General features: G+C 41.6%; 1 protein-coding gene across 3 annotated transcripts in view; it reads left to right on the forward strand.

Moving 5' to 3' along the window:
- Positions 1 to 13489, forward strand: part of LOC103180133 (BBX high mobility group box domain containing) — an 86096-nt gene that overhangs the window by 43404 nt on the left and 29203 nt on the right. For 2 of the 3 annotated variants that reach the window (XM_042333919.1, XM_042333920.1), the window contains exons 3-4: positions 6616 to 6786; positions 10901 to 11143. In XM_042333919.1, coding sequence (XP_042189853.1) covers positions 6625 to 6786; positions 10901 to 11143 — 405 coding nt within the window. In that variant the 5' untranslated portion in view covers positions 6616 to 6624. The remainder of the gene's footprint in view (positions 1 to 6615; positions 6787 to 10900; positions 11144 to 13489) is intronic. The other variant, XM_042333921.1, reaches the window with a different exon arrangement.

Raw genomic sequence — 13489 nt, forward strand, 5'->3', positions numbered from 1 at the left:
AAGGGAATTAGTGTCAATACAAATTCCTACTTGAAAGGACACTTTCAGAAAATGTGCAAGGTTTTAGGATTTTGTCACCTGGTTTGTTTCCCGTTTACACTTCTGCTTTTTAAAAATATTATTTGTTGGTACTTAAGAAGAAAAAAGTTTGCAAACCTATGGGGAAAGCGCGGTAGAGTGACTAGTTGGTACCACTTCCAAAGAGCCAGCACAGGCGCAATGGGCTGAATGACTCCTTCTGTGTTGTATGATTCTAAATAGACGATTCTAAATGGAGACCTGTAGCTCCGTGGTTAGAGCACTCGCCTTGCAAGCGAGACACCTGGGTTCGATTCCAGGCCGGGCGAAACCTTGGGCAAGTTTCCTTACTCCACACGCCTAATAATAATCCCTCCAAAAGAAAACAATAATAAGTTGGTAATTTTCAATCCACGACTGTTTGTGGGACACTGCTGTGTGCAATTGGCTGCCGCGTTTCGCCCACAAGTATCCGGTCAATTCACTTTACGGTCTGTTCTGTGAAGCGCTTTGAGATGTCGAGAAGACGTGAAAAGCACTATATCATATGCAAGGGTTATTATTATTATTATTACATCTTTCAGTCCTTTAGCTTACTGGTTAGAGCGCTCGCCTCGCAAGCAGAGGACCAAGGTTCGATTCCCGGCCAGGGCAAAAAGTTGGGCATGTTTCCTTACTCCACATACCTTTGTTTAGCAGTAACTTCCGCGCAGTTATTGTAGGAACCTGGTTGTTAATCATTTGGTGGATTGCTTTTTAGGGGGTAATAATCCCTTCAAAACATTTAAAAAAAAAATAATTTGTTCATTCAATTCACGACTGTTTGAGTCACCAAATTATACTACTGTGCGCAATTGACTGCTGTGTTTCACCCACAAAATATACAGTCAATTCACTGTACAATATATTCTGTGAAGAGCTTTAAGACGCCTCGATAAGGTGCTATATCAAATGCAAGGATTATTAGTATTATTTCATGTTTCAATTGGTCATATCAACAAACTAATAATCCCTCCAAAAAACAATAATAAATTGGTCATTTTCAATCTACGACTGTTTGTGGGACATTGCTGTGCGCAATTGGCTGCCGCATTCGCCTACAAATATACAATCAATTCACTTTACAGTGTGTTCTGTGAAGCGCTTTGGGACGTCCTCCTGACGTGAAAAGCGCTATATCAAATGCAAGGATTATTTAAGGATTAAAGGATCTCCTTTCCTTGTGATTGGAATAATAACTACTACACTAAAGTCTGAATTTGCAAAATATTTATAAACTTAAACATATAAGTATAATCTATATAAATGACCTGGACTTAGGTTTAGGGAGGACGATTTCCAAGTTTGTAGATGATACTAAGCTAGGAAAAGTAATAAACGAAGAGGAGGATAGTAGCAGATTGTAAGAGGACCCGGACAGATTGGTAAAATGGGCAGACACATGGCAGATGAAGTTTAATGTGGTGAAATGCAAAGTGATGTATTTTGGGAGGAAGAATGAGGGGGAGGCAATATAAGTTGATGGTACAATCTTAAAGGGTGTGAAGGAAGAGAGAGACCTGGGGATTCATACAAGTAAATCTTCGAAGGTGGCAGGACAGGTAATTAAAGCTGTTAAAAAAGCAAACAGGTCACTAGGCTTTATAAATAGGGGCATAGAATGCAAAAGTCAGGAAGTTATGATGAACCTTTATAAAACACTGCTTAAGCCTCAGCTGGAGAACTGTGTTCAGTTCTGGGCACCACACTTTAGGAAGGATGTCAAAGCATTGGAGACGGTGCGAGGGAGATTTACCAGGATGGTGCAAGGAATGAGGGACTTCAATTATGAGGAAAGGCTAGAAAAGCGAGGATTATTCGCCTTGGAGCAGAGAAGGTTAAGAGTAGACTTAATAGAAATTTTCAAAATTATGAGGGAATTAGATAGAGTGAACAAGGAGAAATTATTTCCACTGGCAGGTAGGTCGGTAACCCGAGGACACAGATGTAAAATAGTTGTTAAAAGACCAGAGGGAAGGTGAGGAGAATTGTTTCACACGGCGAGTTGTTTGGATGTGGAATGCATTGCCTGAAAGAGTGGTGGAAGTCGATTCGATAACAACTTTTAAGAGAGAAGTAGATAATTATTTGGGGAGGACAAGTTTGTAAAGCTATGGGAAGAGAGCGCGGGGGAGTGGGATTGATTTGGATAGCTCTTTTCAAAGAGCCGGCACAGACACGATGGGCCGAATGGCCTCCTTCTGTCCTGTATAATTCTATGATTCTAAGTAAATGCAACTTGCTCGTTTACAAAGCAGGTTTTAACATTTAAAATGTCGATGAGAAGGTTTTTAACATAATATAAGCGTGACTGACTATTTTGTGGGCAAACAAAATCATTTCCAAAGTTTTAACAAATCGTAAAAATTCAGTGAGTAGTGTTCACATTTTTGGCTGATTCATTTATCAAACTTGTTTTGCTGTTGTTTGTATGTGGTGTCTTGTGTGGTCTTGTGTATGTGTTGTGTGTGTGTGTGTGGTAAGGATAGAATTCAGCCTGGTGCTTATGCTCTATTAGACTTCTGTGTCTGACTGTCAAGATTTGCGCATGAAGAATAGCCACTTGGTTCAGGTACCCAAGGGTTGTGGTCTGGGAGGGTCACTGATCCCTGTAGACCATGACAAATTAGTCAAGACCTGGGCCAACAGAAAAGTGCGGCTGCACGTTTTCCGCAGAATGCGCCATAAATAGCTTCCGCCGCTACAAACCCTCTACAAACTTCTCCGCTACAAACCCACTATAGACGGCGCAAGCGGCAAATGGGCTTCACTTGGAGGCCCCGCTGTTGGGATTGTTGGTGTGAGTGTGTTTGTTTGTGTGTGAGAGTGTGTGATTGTCTGAGAATGGAGCCATCAAAGGTAAAAGCGGTGGCTGTGGCTAATCTAAAGAGAGAGTGAGAGTGGTGGTGTTCACTGCGGACTGATCACTCACTTCATGGCTGTTAGTTGGACATTGCTAGGTGCAATTTGGCTGCCTTGTTCAGCTGCAAAAATGCAGTTGCTACACTTTACAGGATATCCTGTGAAGCAATTTGAGATGTCCACCTGACGTGAAAGGCACTATTATTGTTGTATATAAGTATTATTAAATGAAAGTATCATTGTTATGAAGAAGAAACTGACTTAAGAACTGGAACGTGACTTTCAATGTCCCATCAAAGGGAAGGCAATGAGGAGATGAGATTAATGATTGTTGTTACACTAAGAGAGGTAGAAAAGAAGGCTGCGGCTCTTTATGGAACGTGATCTAAAGGAAGGTGATGCATGACAAATCATCAAAGGTCATTAATATGGAGAAACACGGGACAGAGGACAGAGCTCTGGGGAACATCTGAATCAAGGCGAGTCAGAGATGAAACAATGAATTTGAGAGAACCAAGCGATTTGAGAGAAAAGTAATACAATAGAAACCTGCATTTATTTGGCTCCTTTCTTGTAAATGAATGCCTTAAAACCGTTGACAAATGTAGTGCATGCACACCTAGCAGGGAAATGAGAGATTGATAGATTTTGATCCCAAATCATGGCTGAAGATGGATACGAGGAATTGAATCATCATTTGGTTCAGAGGGAAAACCACAAGCAATTTTGTAAGGATGGGTTTAGGGGGAAAGTTGGGCAGAGGAGAATTAGTCATTTCTTCTTTCTTTCCTGTGGCCAACATGACTATTTTGAATTATTCATAGAGTGGTATGTGACCACTATGGTTGTGTCTTCCCTGCTATGTAATAGTTTGTGGAAACAAAAAAAAGGAAAATACTATTTCAGACAACTTGATCTGCCCTTTGTGGCTGGATGTTATAATAACAATAATTCTTGCATTTGTTATAGAGCCTTATCGCGTCTTTGAGACGTCTCAAAGTGCTTCTCAAAATATATTGAATTGACTATATATTGTGAGTGAAACTCGACAGGCAATTGCGCACAGCAGTGTCCCACAAACAGTCATGGATTGAGTGACCAAATAATTATTATTATAGTTTTTTAAGGGAATATTACCTCCCCAGAAAACAATCCGCCAATCAACTAACAACTGGGTTCTTACTTACTGCTAGAATCTTTAGCATTATGTCCAAGCAGCCTTAATGGAAAATGCATAACAAATACGTCAGAATTAATCAGCCAATGTACAGCAATTGCGCAGGCAATTACCCCTGCAGTGCATTATTCATGGATTCACAGCAGAGAGTCTTAAATAAGAATTCCTTAGTTACATTTCATAAATGTTTTAATGACGGCATGCTGTTGTCCGAATATATCTGGATGTCTGTGAGCTAATGGAGATAGCGCACCACTCAATAACCGTCTCTATTGACCTTTTTAATCCATAGATGATTGCAGTATAAAGTAATCTTAGCACTAGCTTAAAACAATACAACAGCAAGATTGTAATTTTTAATTCACTTTTGTTTATTCTGGGCTTCCCTAAAGAAATTCTGTTTGTTTACACGTGTAAGTACTACTCTTAGCCTCCCTGTTATTTCAACTAAATTTGGTGCTTTCAAAACATTCAAATCTGGTTGTTTGTGAAATTATTGCTATTTGGTCACTCAATCCATGACTGTTTGTGGGACACTGCTGTGCGCAATTGGCTGCTGTGTTTCGCCCGCAAAATATACAGTCAATTCACATTACAGTATGTTCTGTGAAGCGCTTTGAGACGTCTTGAAGACGTGATAAGGCGGAATATCAAATGCAAGGATGATTATTATTATATTAAATGCAAGGATTATTATTATTATTGTACGCCACTGCTTTCCCCCCCCCCACCCCACCCCAAGAAATAGTTTAAAGACTGACTGGCTGGACTCTCACAGTCTGCTTCCAGCAATTCTGGCAAGTGTGCTGTGACCTACTGCTGCTCAATGTCAGTATTCTCCGCCAGCAATTCTAACGGTCTCACGTTCCAGTCAGTGCTAAGTGTAGTACCTTTGGTAACGTCAGCTAATGGTGTGACACCAAAGACATGAATATCAGCATGCCAGGTGAATCTTACTGCAAACCACCGCTTTTTCGACTGCCATTGTTACTCCATTGGGGCATCGTGCACTACCGATTGGGCATATCATGAGCCTGAACCTACGATGTGATCGTTCTGGTTTAGAAGTCTTAAGTAATCCACAGTGTTTCTCTCTCTCTCTCGCTTACTTTCGCCTCACACCTCTCACCGTCACATCAGGAAGGAGTCTGTCTGTCATCCAGGCGCTATATAAAATGCAACCGCAACGATTAGTCACCCACTTGTTAGCTTTTTGGAGCAGTGTGAGGGCATTGATGTTTTATGCATTTACTACACCATTTTTCTGCATGTTTGTCCCAGCTCAGTAGTGTCACCATGAATTAAATTACAGGTTATTGGCAACCTCCAGTATGGGATTCGGGATGAGTCAGTTGTTGGGAATATTTGTACAGCATAAATCGTTAGGTGTGTTAAAAAAATTAAAAATTGAGCAATAACTTTTTGGTGATACAATATTGTTTTTGAAACTAACTTTGCTGGGTTTTGAGAGATTACTATTTTTAAAATTAAAACCTTTTCTTTAAATAAAAAGCCCAAAACATTCTCGGCTTTGTTTTGATGAGATAGTTTGTGGCACATTGGTGTGCGCCATTGGTGGCCGTGGTTCGTCCACACATCAGACAGTCAATCCACTTTACAATATATTCTGTGAAGCGCTTTGAGATGTCTCAACAACATGATAAGGCGCTATATCAAATGCAAGGATTACTATTATTAGTTATTACACTGGTGGCTGTGCCAGCCACCAAATCGGAAAGAGGTAAGAAAGATTGGATAGTGAGAGCAAGATTGTCATTCTGCAACTAAAGGAGACCTCAGCTAGGAACTTGTACTCAGTGCGAAAGGGAGAGCTCACTTAAAGCAACTCCAGGAGATGAGAAATTGCGATTTGAGTCATTTCCATAAAATTTGGGGGTGGGGGGGCATGAGATTCGGGAAGAAATCCATATTTTGCTCCCAGAGACGAAACTCTGTTTAGCATTAAGGAAAAACAGTAATAGTAATAATCCTTGCATTTAATTTAGCTCTAAATTACGTTGCAAATAGTAAACAGCAACAAGAACGACAACTTGCATCTATGTAGAGCCCCTCACTCAGGCTGGCATCCCAGAGGGCTTAAACCCCCTTGTCCAGTCCCGTCAATAGCCAGAGGTACGTCACGAAAGGGAGCTTTGCTGTGGCAGTACACCAGGGTCGGATTTTATTCTTGACACTTGCTTTGCGGGAAAGACACTTCTCCTTTAAGAAGCTAGAACATGTTGCCATCTGTTGTATTGGGAATGCTTTTCCCTGACATTTATTTATTCGCTGGTATTATGCGCTGATTAACAGCAGTGCGCTAGAGGGAGCTGTTGCCTTTCGTTCGGTACTGTTGTGAATTTCTGGGACCGAGGTACACCACAATTGTAGTTATGACTGCTCACCGAAGATTGGTATCAGAAGATTTGGGTTAGATGTGTTGCTTTGTGGTAGGGCTATCTTGGTATGCCATGACCTCCTTTGTTGCTAATCATTTGCTGTTTGTTTGTGTTGCACAGCTCAGCATCATGAAAGCCAGCAGCAGAAATAAAGACCATTCAGCAGATGGCGATGGGACTGGAAAAAGACCAAAGCGGAAGTGTCTTCAGTGGCATCCACTGCTTGCCAAAAAGATGCTGGACTTCTCAGAGGAAGAGGAGGAAGATGAGGAGGATGAAGATATCGATAAGGTAGAAAAATAAGCCATTTATTTTGATTGACATTGCACTTCCCCATGGGAGCCAATTGACACTTTCTCATTTGGGGCTCAATGTTCACCTGCTCTAAAACACTGAAATGTTTGGCAGATGTAAACGGTGAGAAGAATCACAAGGGTCAGCATTCACATTCTGTAGCTCTCTTAAATTCAGAATTTGGGTGAAATGTAAAAGCCCCCAAAATGCTGTACGTCACCAGGGTTGACGAGAGTGGCAGAGATAAACAGGCAAGTCAGGACGAAGTGCTTAGCTACTGCAATGGAAGCGAGCTTGCACCTGCATCTCCCCAGGTGCTGATAAGCTTCTGACCCGAGTTGTTGGTGTGATGGGGAGGTGCTGATGACAAGTCACGTTCTTTCCCAGGTACTGGAGGGAGAATGGCGTCAACTTGCTATTCTTACACCTCACACAGCAGTGATGTTGAGACCAGCTGGCCTGCCAGGTTGTCTTTCGCCATACACACTAAGGATTGAAGAAAAGGAAAATTTAACTAAATATCTGAACACAATGTAACACAAACCTTACATTTCACTTTTTCGCTCTTTTGCTCGCTCTCACTATCCAATTTATTGTCAACTGGGTGGGTCGAATGTTCATTCCTCCAGGCACAATCAGTTACCTTTACTTAACTTTCCTGCCAGTCAGAAAACATGCTGAAAAGGTCTTTTCTTCTCTTTATTTCTTCATCTTCCATGAATTGTACCTTTGGGGGTAAAACTCTCCCTCCAGGTTAAGCCACTGTATGAATCATCTAGTCCTCTTGTGCAAGGGCTCAATTTAATTCAGACAAGCTCACTTACTTGATTCATCGATCACTTTAAGGTTCATATTGGAACTTACCTCAATGCACAATGTACACCAATGTCACAATATTATTTATGGATAAAATAGTAAAGATGGTCCGGTCTATCAATCACTGTGAAAGTACATTTGGAGACTCTTTTCAGCACTTTCCCCATCAATAATCCTTACATTTGGCAGAGTGCCTTTCATTTCAGGGGCAAGTCTCAAAGCGCTTCACAGAATTCACTGCAAAAGCACAATGACTGTGTATTTTTAGGCAAACGCAGCATTCAATTCGCACGCAGCAGTGTCCCACAAACAGCCATGAAGTGAATGATCAATTTTATTTGGGGAATTGCTGTCCAGGTTACCAGGAGAAACTGCCGTCTCTTTTTGAATAGTGCAACAGGATCCTTAATGTCTATCGGAACAGGCAGTCGGGACCTCGGTTTATTGTCTTATTTGAAGGACAACACCTCCAACATTGCAGCACATTCCCAACTCTGCTTTGGAGTGCCCAAAGTATATGATTTCCAAGACTTGGTGGGAGCCTTGAACTCATAACATTCTGACTCAGGATAGAATGCTACAACCTGAGCTAGGATGATACCCAATATAAAGACTCATGTTTTGGTTCTCATACTATACATAATATATGGGACTGCTCATTGATGCAGGTAAGAATTTACCAGATGGACCAGCAACATATAGACTACAATAGATACCTGGTTTATTTTAAATAACCTATTATTATTAATAATTATAATGATATTCCTTACATTTGGTATTTGTAATTGAGGCACATATTTATTAAGCATTAGAAGACAGTTAAAATACAGTGATTTTAAGCACAGTTCCCACAGTGTATTATCTGATGGCAATTCAGACTCCTGGTTCTTATAAGTGACGAAGCTTCAGCACAATTCCTGCTCAACCTTTTCAGAATCTTCCTCGTCTTCAGTCCGAAGACAGCGGAAATTACATACATACGCTCTTATCTCAACCTGCAAATTGGACCCTGATGCAGCACAATTTACTTCAGCTAAACAGCAAGGATAATGATGAATTCCGGAATCTGCTGGGTTGACGGTTGAACTGGGTTACAGTTCATGGTTATTAAGCTTCAGAGATTACTTCCTGCACGGCAGCCTAGTTCTTAGAATTCTCTGCTTTCTTGAGCCATCAAGGTCATTTGATTAGCATGGAAGTTTCCTTTGCACAGAGGAAATAAGAATTTAAGCCGTTAAGACCTTTTTAATATTCTGTCCTGGAGCACTAAAGTCAGAAGCAAAGGTCTGTGAGGTAATAAGACTTCTGGATTTCCAGACCTCCTTTGGCAAATGACGTTGTGCCACTTTGATGATGCCAAGATATTCGTCTATGTGCAAATTGCCTTAGAATACTCGGGGGGATGTGTCTACTACTCCAAATAATTGTTTATAGTAAAACACATTGCCCCCAGATCCAGATTTTACAGGAAATTCTAGTGTTCTCTGACCAACCAAGGCCGGTGTATTTACAGACTGGAGAATGATGCTCGTTTTTTAGAGGAGAAAACCGAACTGATCGTTTCAGTTATCCTTTGATTTGATCTTTCAAGGTTTTTTTTGATGGAAGCTCCAAATTGCCTACAGTGGTTTGAACTCAGCGGAAGCTGTACAGAAGTGCAACAAATCCAAAAAAATCCACAAGTCAAACCAATGGTCGAGAAGGCAGAGTGGAGTGCAGGCAGGATTAGGAAACCAGAATTCATGTTTCCAGCTCTCCTGTTGAGCATATGAGCATTATCCTATGGCTGTCGAGGAGTTTGCGAGGAGGTGGACTAAGTTCTCCCATCATGATGGCAGAGGTGGACAGATGTGAACTTAGAGTGGTGGAGCTGTGTGTGTGGGGGGGGTAAGAGAAGGGTGGGAGTCGGAACGAAGTAGATCACAGCAGCTGTGGCAAAGTGACCGAGTCTGTGACACAGAAAAATGGACAGATAAGATGGTGTGGCCTGTCTCTGGAGCCGAACTCCGACAGCTGTTAAAAATTTTATTATGTGTCACGTTCGGTCTCAGATAATACTGAAAGATCTTGTTTGCTTGCAACATGTAATCTACAGCTAACTGTTCAGGAGCATTCCTACCGAGACAGTTGATTGTTTCTGGATGCTCCTATCTTACCATCTTTCATTGTGTAATTTATTCCATGAAGAAAAAAACTCCCCAACAAGTTCCACAGTAAAAGAAACAAACTATGACTCTAAATCCAGTTCTGTGCAGTCTATTTGGTGTTTAGTTAAAATATTGTTGCAGCTTCTAAATGTATCCATTCCCTGTTGCTTACCTATGGAAAAAAACAGAAGCTATGTTACTTCTTAGCATTGAGTAGCCAGAAAATGTTCAATACATTTTCCAGTTAAAGGCTGTCGAGTAAGGATAGTTATGGGCTTTCAAGCTACATGGAAAGGCTCAACGAGTGAATTTGTTCTCATCGGAAAGCACATTTTGTGATGAGTACGTGGTCAGAGTGTTCAAAACTATTGTGGGAACTGGTAAGGTACAAATCGCATAGTGTTTTGTACAGAACCGGGGTCATTATTGTAAGCTTAGGGATGTGCAAGGCAAAAATGTTTTTCACACGAGTCGTGTCCATACTTAGAACTTTAAACTTGAGCGTGAAACAGCCACCAAACGTTCTGTGGGCAGAATTGGTGCCTCCGTTAATTCTTAACCAAGGTTTGGCCACACAAGGCTGGAGCATATAGTTAAGCAATCTCTCGGGAACCCAGATCTGTGATGTGGATGGACAAGTTTTCAGCTTTCAGTGGAATGGGAATTGAGGTACAGGGCATTTTTCCTCACGAGAAAGGCTGACTGAAATTATATTGATTGAAGCCCAGCGTCTTTAAAGGATAGTAATTCAGCAAAAGCATCAGCTGCTCTGGCCATTGCCTCTTGGACCACGACATAACTTGGATGGGTAATAGGGTACAGCGTAATAATCCTATATGAAAACTAGCCTGGCATATTGGAGTCTCTGTGAATAATGTCTTATCAGAAAGTCCTATGTGGGCACAACAGTCAGTATGAGTAAAAAGTACTTGTAAAGTCTCAGGATTTGGTATCTGGGAGGTGAATTTGGGGTATGTGCGATTGTGCGAGGTGACGAAACAGAAAGCTTTTTAAAAAAAAATCTGCAACCCAAGCTCTGGCCTGAAATTGACGGCAGCGGCTGGGCAGTGAAGGTAATTCACTGAGTGGCACCCACTTTGTCTTGCAAAAGCACACCTGCAGTCCTCAATGTACTGTATTCGCTGCAGGATAATTTGATGGCCACAGAGGGTCTTGAACACGAGGTGGATGAGACCGAAGATGACGACGCCTCCGAGCAGCGGGCTCGCAGGCCAATGAACGCATTTCTTCTCTTTTGCAAACGCCATCGCTCCCTGGTTCGTCAGCAGCATCCCCGTCTCGACAACCGCGGCGCTACCAAGATTCTGGCTGATTGGTGGTCTGTTCTAGATCCAAAGGAAAAGCAGAAATACACAGACCTGGCTAAGGAGGTGAGATAACAAGTAAATTGCAATGAAACCTATACTTAAGGATCACCTTTGGGACTGATCTCACCTGCCTGCTTAAGACGGATATCTTCTGAATGCAGGTGCTAAATTCTAAAATTGTTATCGCATAATGGACGTGGTTAACACACATCACCTAAGTATAAACTATCTCTATCCTGCATGCGAGGTAGTCGAAGGCTTCTCTGTTGAATGCCAGAGATGTCCATTTCATTTAACACGTCCGCTCCACTTGCTCAATCAAAAGGAATTACTCTAGACTGAGAGGGAGTCATTTAATTACCCCCATCTCCCACCCCCCGAATCCTTGGCATAAGGTAAGATCACTTTAAAAAATAAACCAATAAATAGCTACTTTACATTTACCATACACCTGCCTTCACCATGAAAACCCAATCACTTTGCACTGGGACCATGAGTGATTTAAGGATGACTGTTTAATCCACTTGCCAGTAGAGCAGGATTACTTGAACTGCAATCCAATCAGTTTCACATGTAACTCTGGCTGTACAGCAGCTGCCTTTTAATTCAAGTGGAGTCACTTTCAAATGAACTTGGAAACCTGCTAGTTCTGCGAAATAATCTGCGATGGATCAACATTCCGGGGGAAGCAGCACTGTAATGGTATTGCAATATCATTAATCTAGCCACAGTTTCCCCAGTTCACTCATTTTAATAACATTTGATATTGCGCCTCATCACATCATTGAAACTTCTCATAGCACTGCACAGGATATTTTGTAGAGTGATCGTGAATGTGTATTTTGGAGGTATAGTTTACTGCTGGTGTGGTGTATTTTCTGGCATAGTTTGAAGCACTGTGGAGCACAGGTATTGAGAAAGGGAAAGAGAGAGGTACCATATACTTGCCAAGTTGTTGACAGTGTCCACTTTAGAAGCAATGCTCGCCCACAGTAAAACATTTCCAAACGGGTAGATAAGCAGCTTAGATATATGAAAATACACCCATCCAACTGGGAAATAAAAGACCCATGTTAACTTCTCCATGACGGGGAGAGAAGAAAAACATAGCTTGATGGCAACCTTGGGTAATATGCCTCTTTTTTAACTTGCCGTTATTCTTCAATGAATAATAAACAAGACAAGTACTGGGCTATATTGCTAAATCAATTGAGTTTAGCTCCCCCGATGTCGTTCTCAGGCTGTCCAGTGCTCTGGTCAGCCCGCACTTTGAAAACTGCATAGAGTGCTGGTCACTGAGATAGCAGGGGACTATTGAGGCCCTAGAGGCAGAGGAGAGCAAAAGGAAAATCCCCAGGATTAGAGGAATGAGCTATGAGCAACGATCAGAAAAGTTAGGCCTCTTCTGTCTGGAGGGAAAACAACTCAGAGGGGACCTCATAGAGAGGTATACCATTTTAAATGGGATGAAAAAAGTAAACCCAGATCATTACTTTTTGAATGTACCACGACAGTAGGATGAGACGGCATAGATTTAGAGTTGTAAAGGGAAATTTCAGGACAGATACAGCACAGCAGGGTAATCAATGACTGGAACAGGTTGCCAGGAAAGATGCCAAAGACCAAGGTGCACGATTCATTTGAAAAGCGAACGGGGGAATGGGTGTTGTGGAGATTGGATTGGCTGAAAGGCCTTCGTCAACCAGAACAATCTTGTGATCTTGCGAACAGCACATTATCAGTCAGACATTATTTTGTATTTTCTACCACACTGTAGGTCGGTACGCGCTTGAAAATGTCGGCCATAGACAGCCTTCATTTAAAACTATTTTAACGCTATGTTGTCATGAAGTTGGATCACACCCTCAATATGCCCCCTAATTTGTAAGGCCAACCACCCTGTGGCTCTTTGTTTGCTTGTTTCCTGTCGGTAGCTAACAATCTGGATCATTCCTCTTGCTGGTGTCAAGCACATCAACATTCTCAGCCACCCAGTTGGTGTCAGGCAACCTCAGAAAGAGACCACCGTTGACACCAGATAAAGTTCTGATTTTACTTACAGTATTTCAAAGCCATGTATGGAGCCCTGACATGTATTTTGTCTGATATTTGTATAAACTAAAACTGTAATGGTTAAAAAAGCATTACCGAATGGGGGGAGTAAAAACTTATATCCATCTGTTGTGTGAGCCTTTATTTATGTGGTGGCAGATTTCACAATTAGCCAGAGCTGCAGAAAAATAATTGTGCATTCATTAAGTTGGAGTTTGTTTCTGTCTACTGTTACCTCTCCAATCACTGTCCCCCAAACCAGAGTGGGCAAAACCGTGTTGTCAGCCTTTTATTCTGTTTGTACACTGAGCTACTTCAGTCTGATGCTACCTAGAAAAGACGTCTCTGTGATGATTA

This window comes from Callorhinchus milii, unplaced genomic scaffold, assembly GCF_018977255.1.
Source record: "Callorhinchus milii isolate IMCB2004 unplaced genomic scaffold, IMCB_Cmil_1.0 Scaffold4, whole genome shotgun sequence".
Lineage (NCBI taxonomy): Eukaryota > Metazoa > Chordata > Chondrichthyes > Chimaeriformes > Callorhinchidae > Callorhinchus > Callorhinchus milii.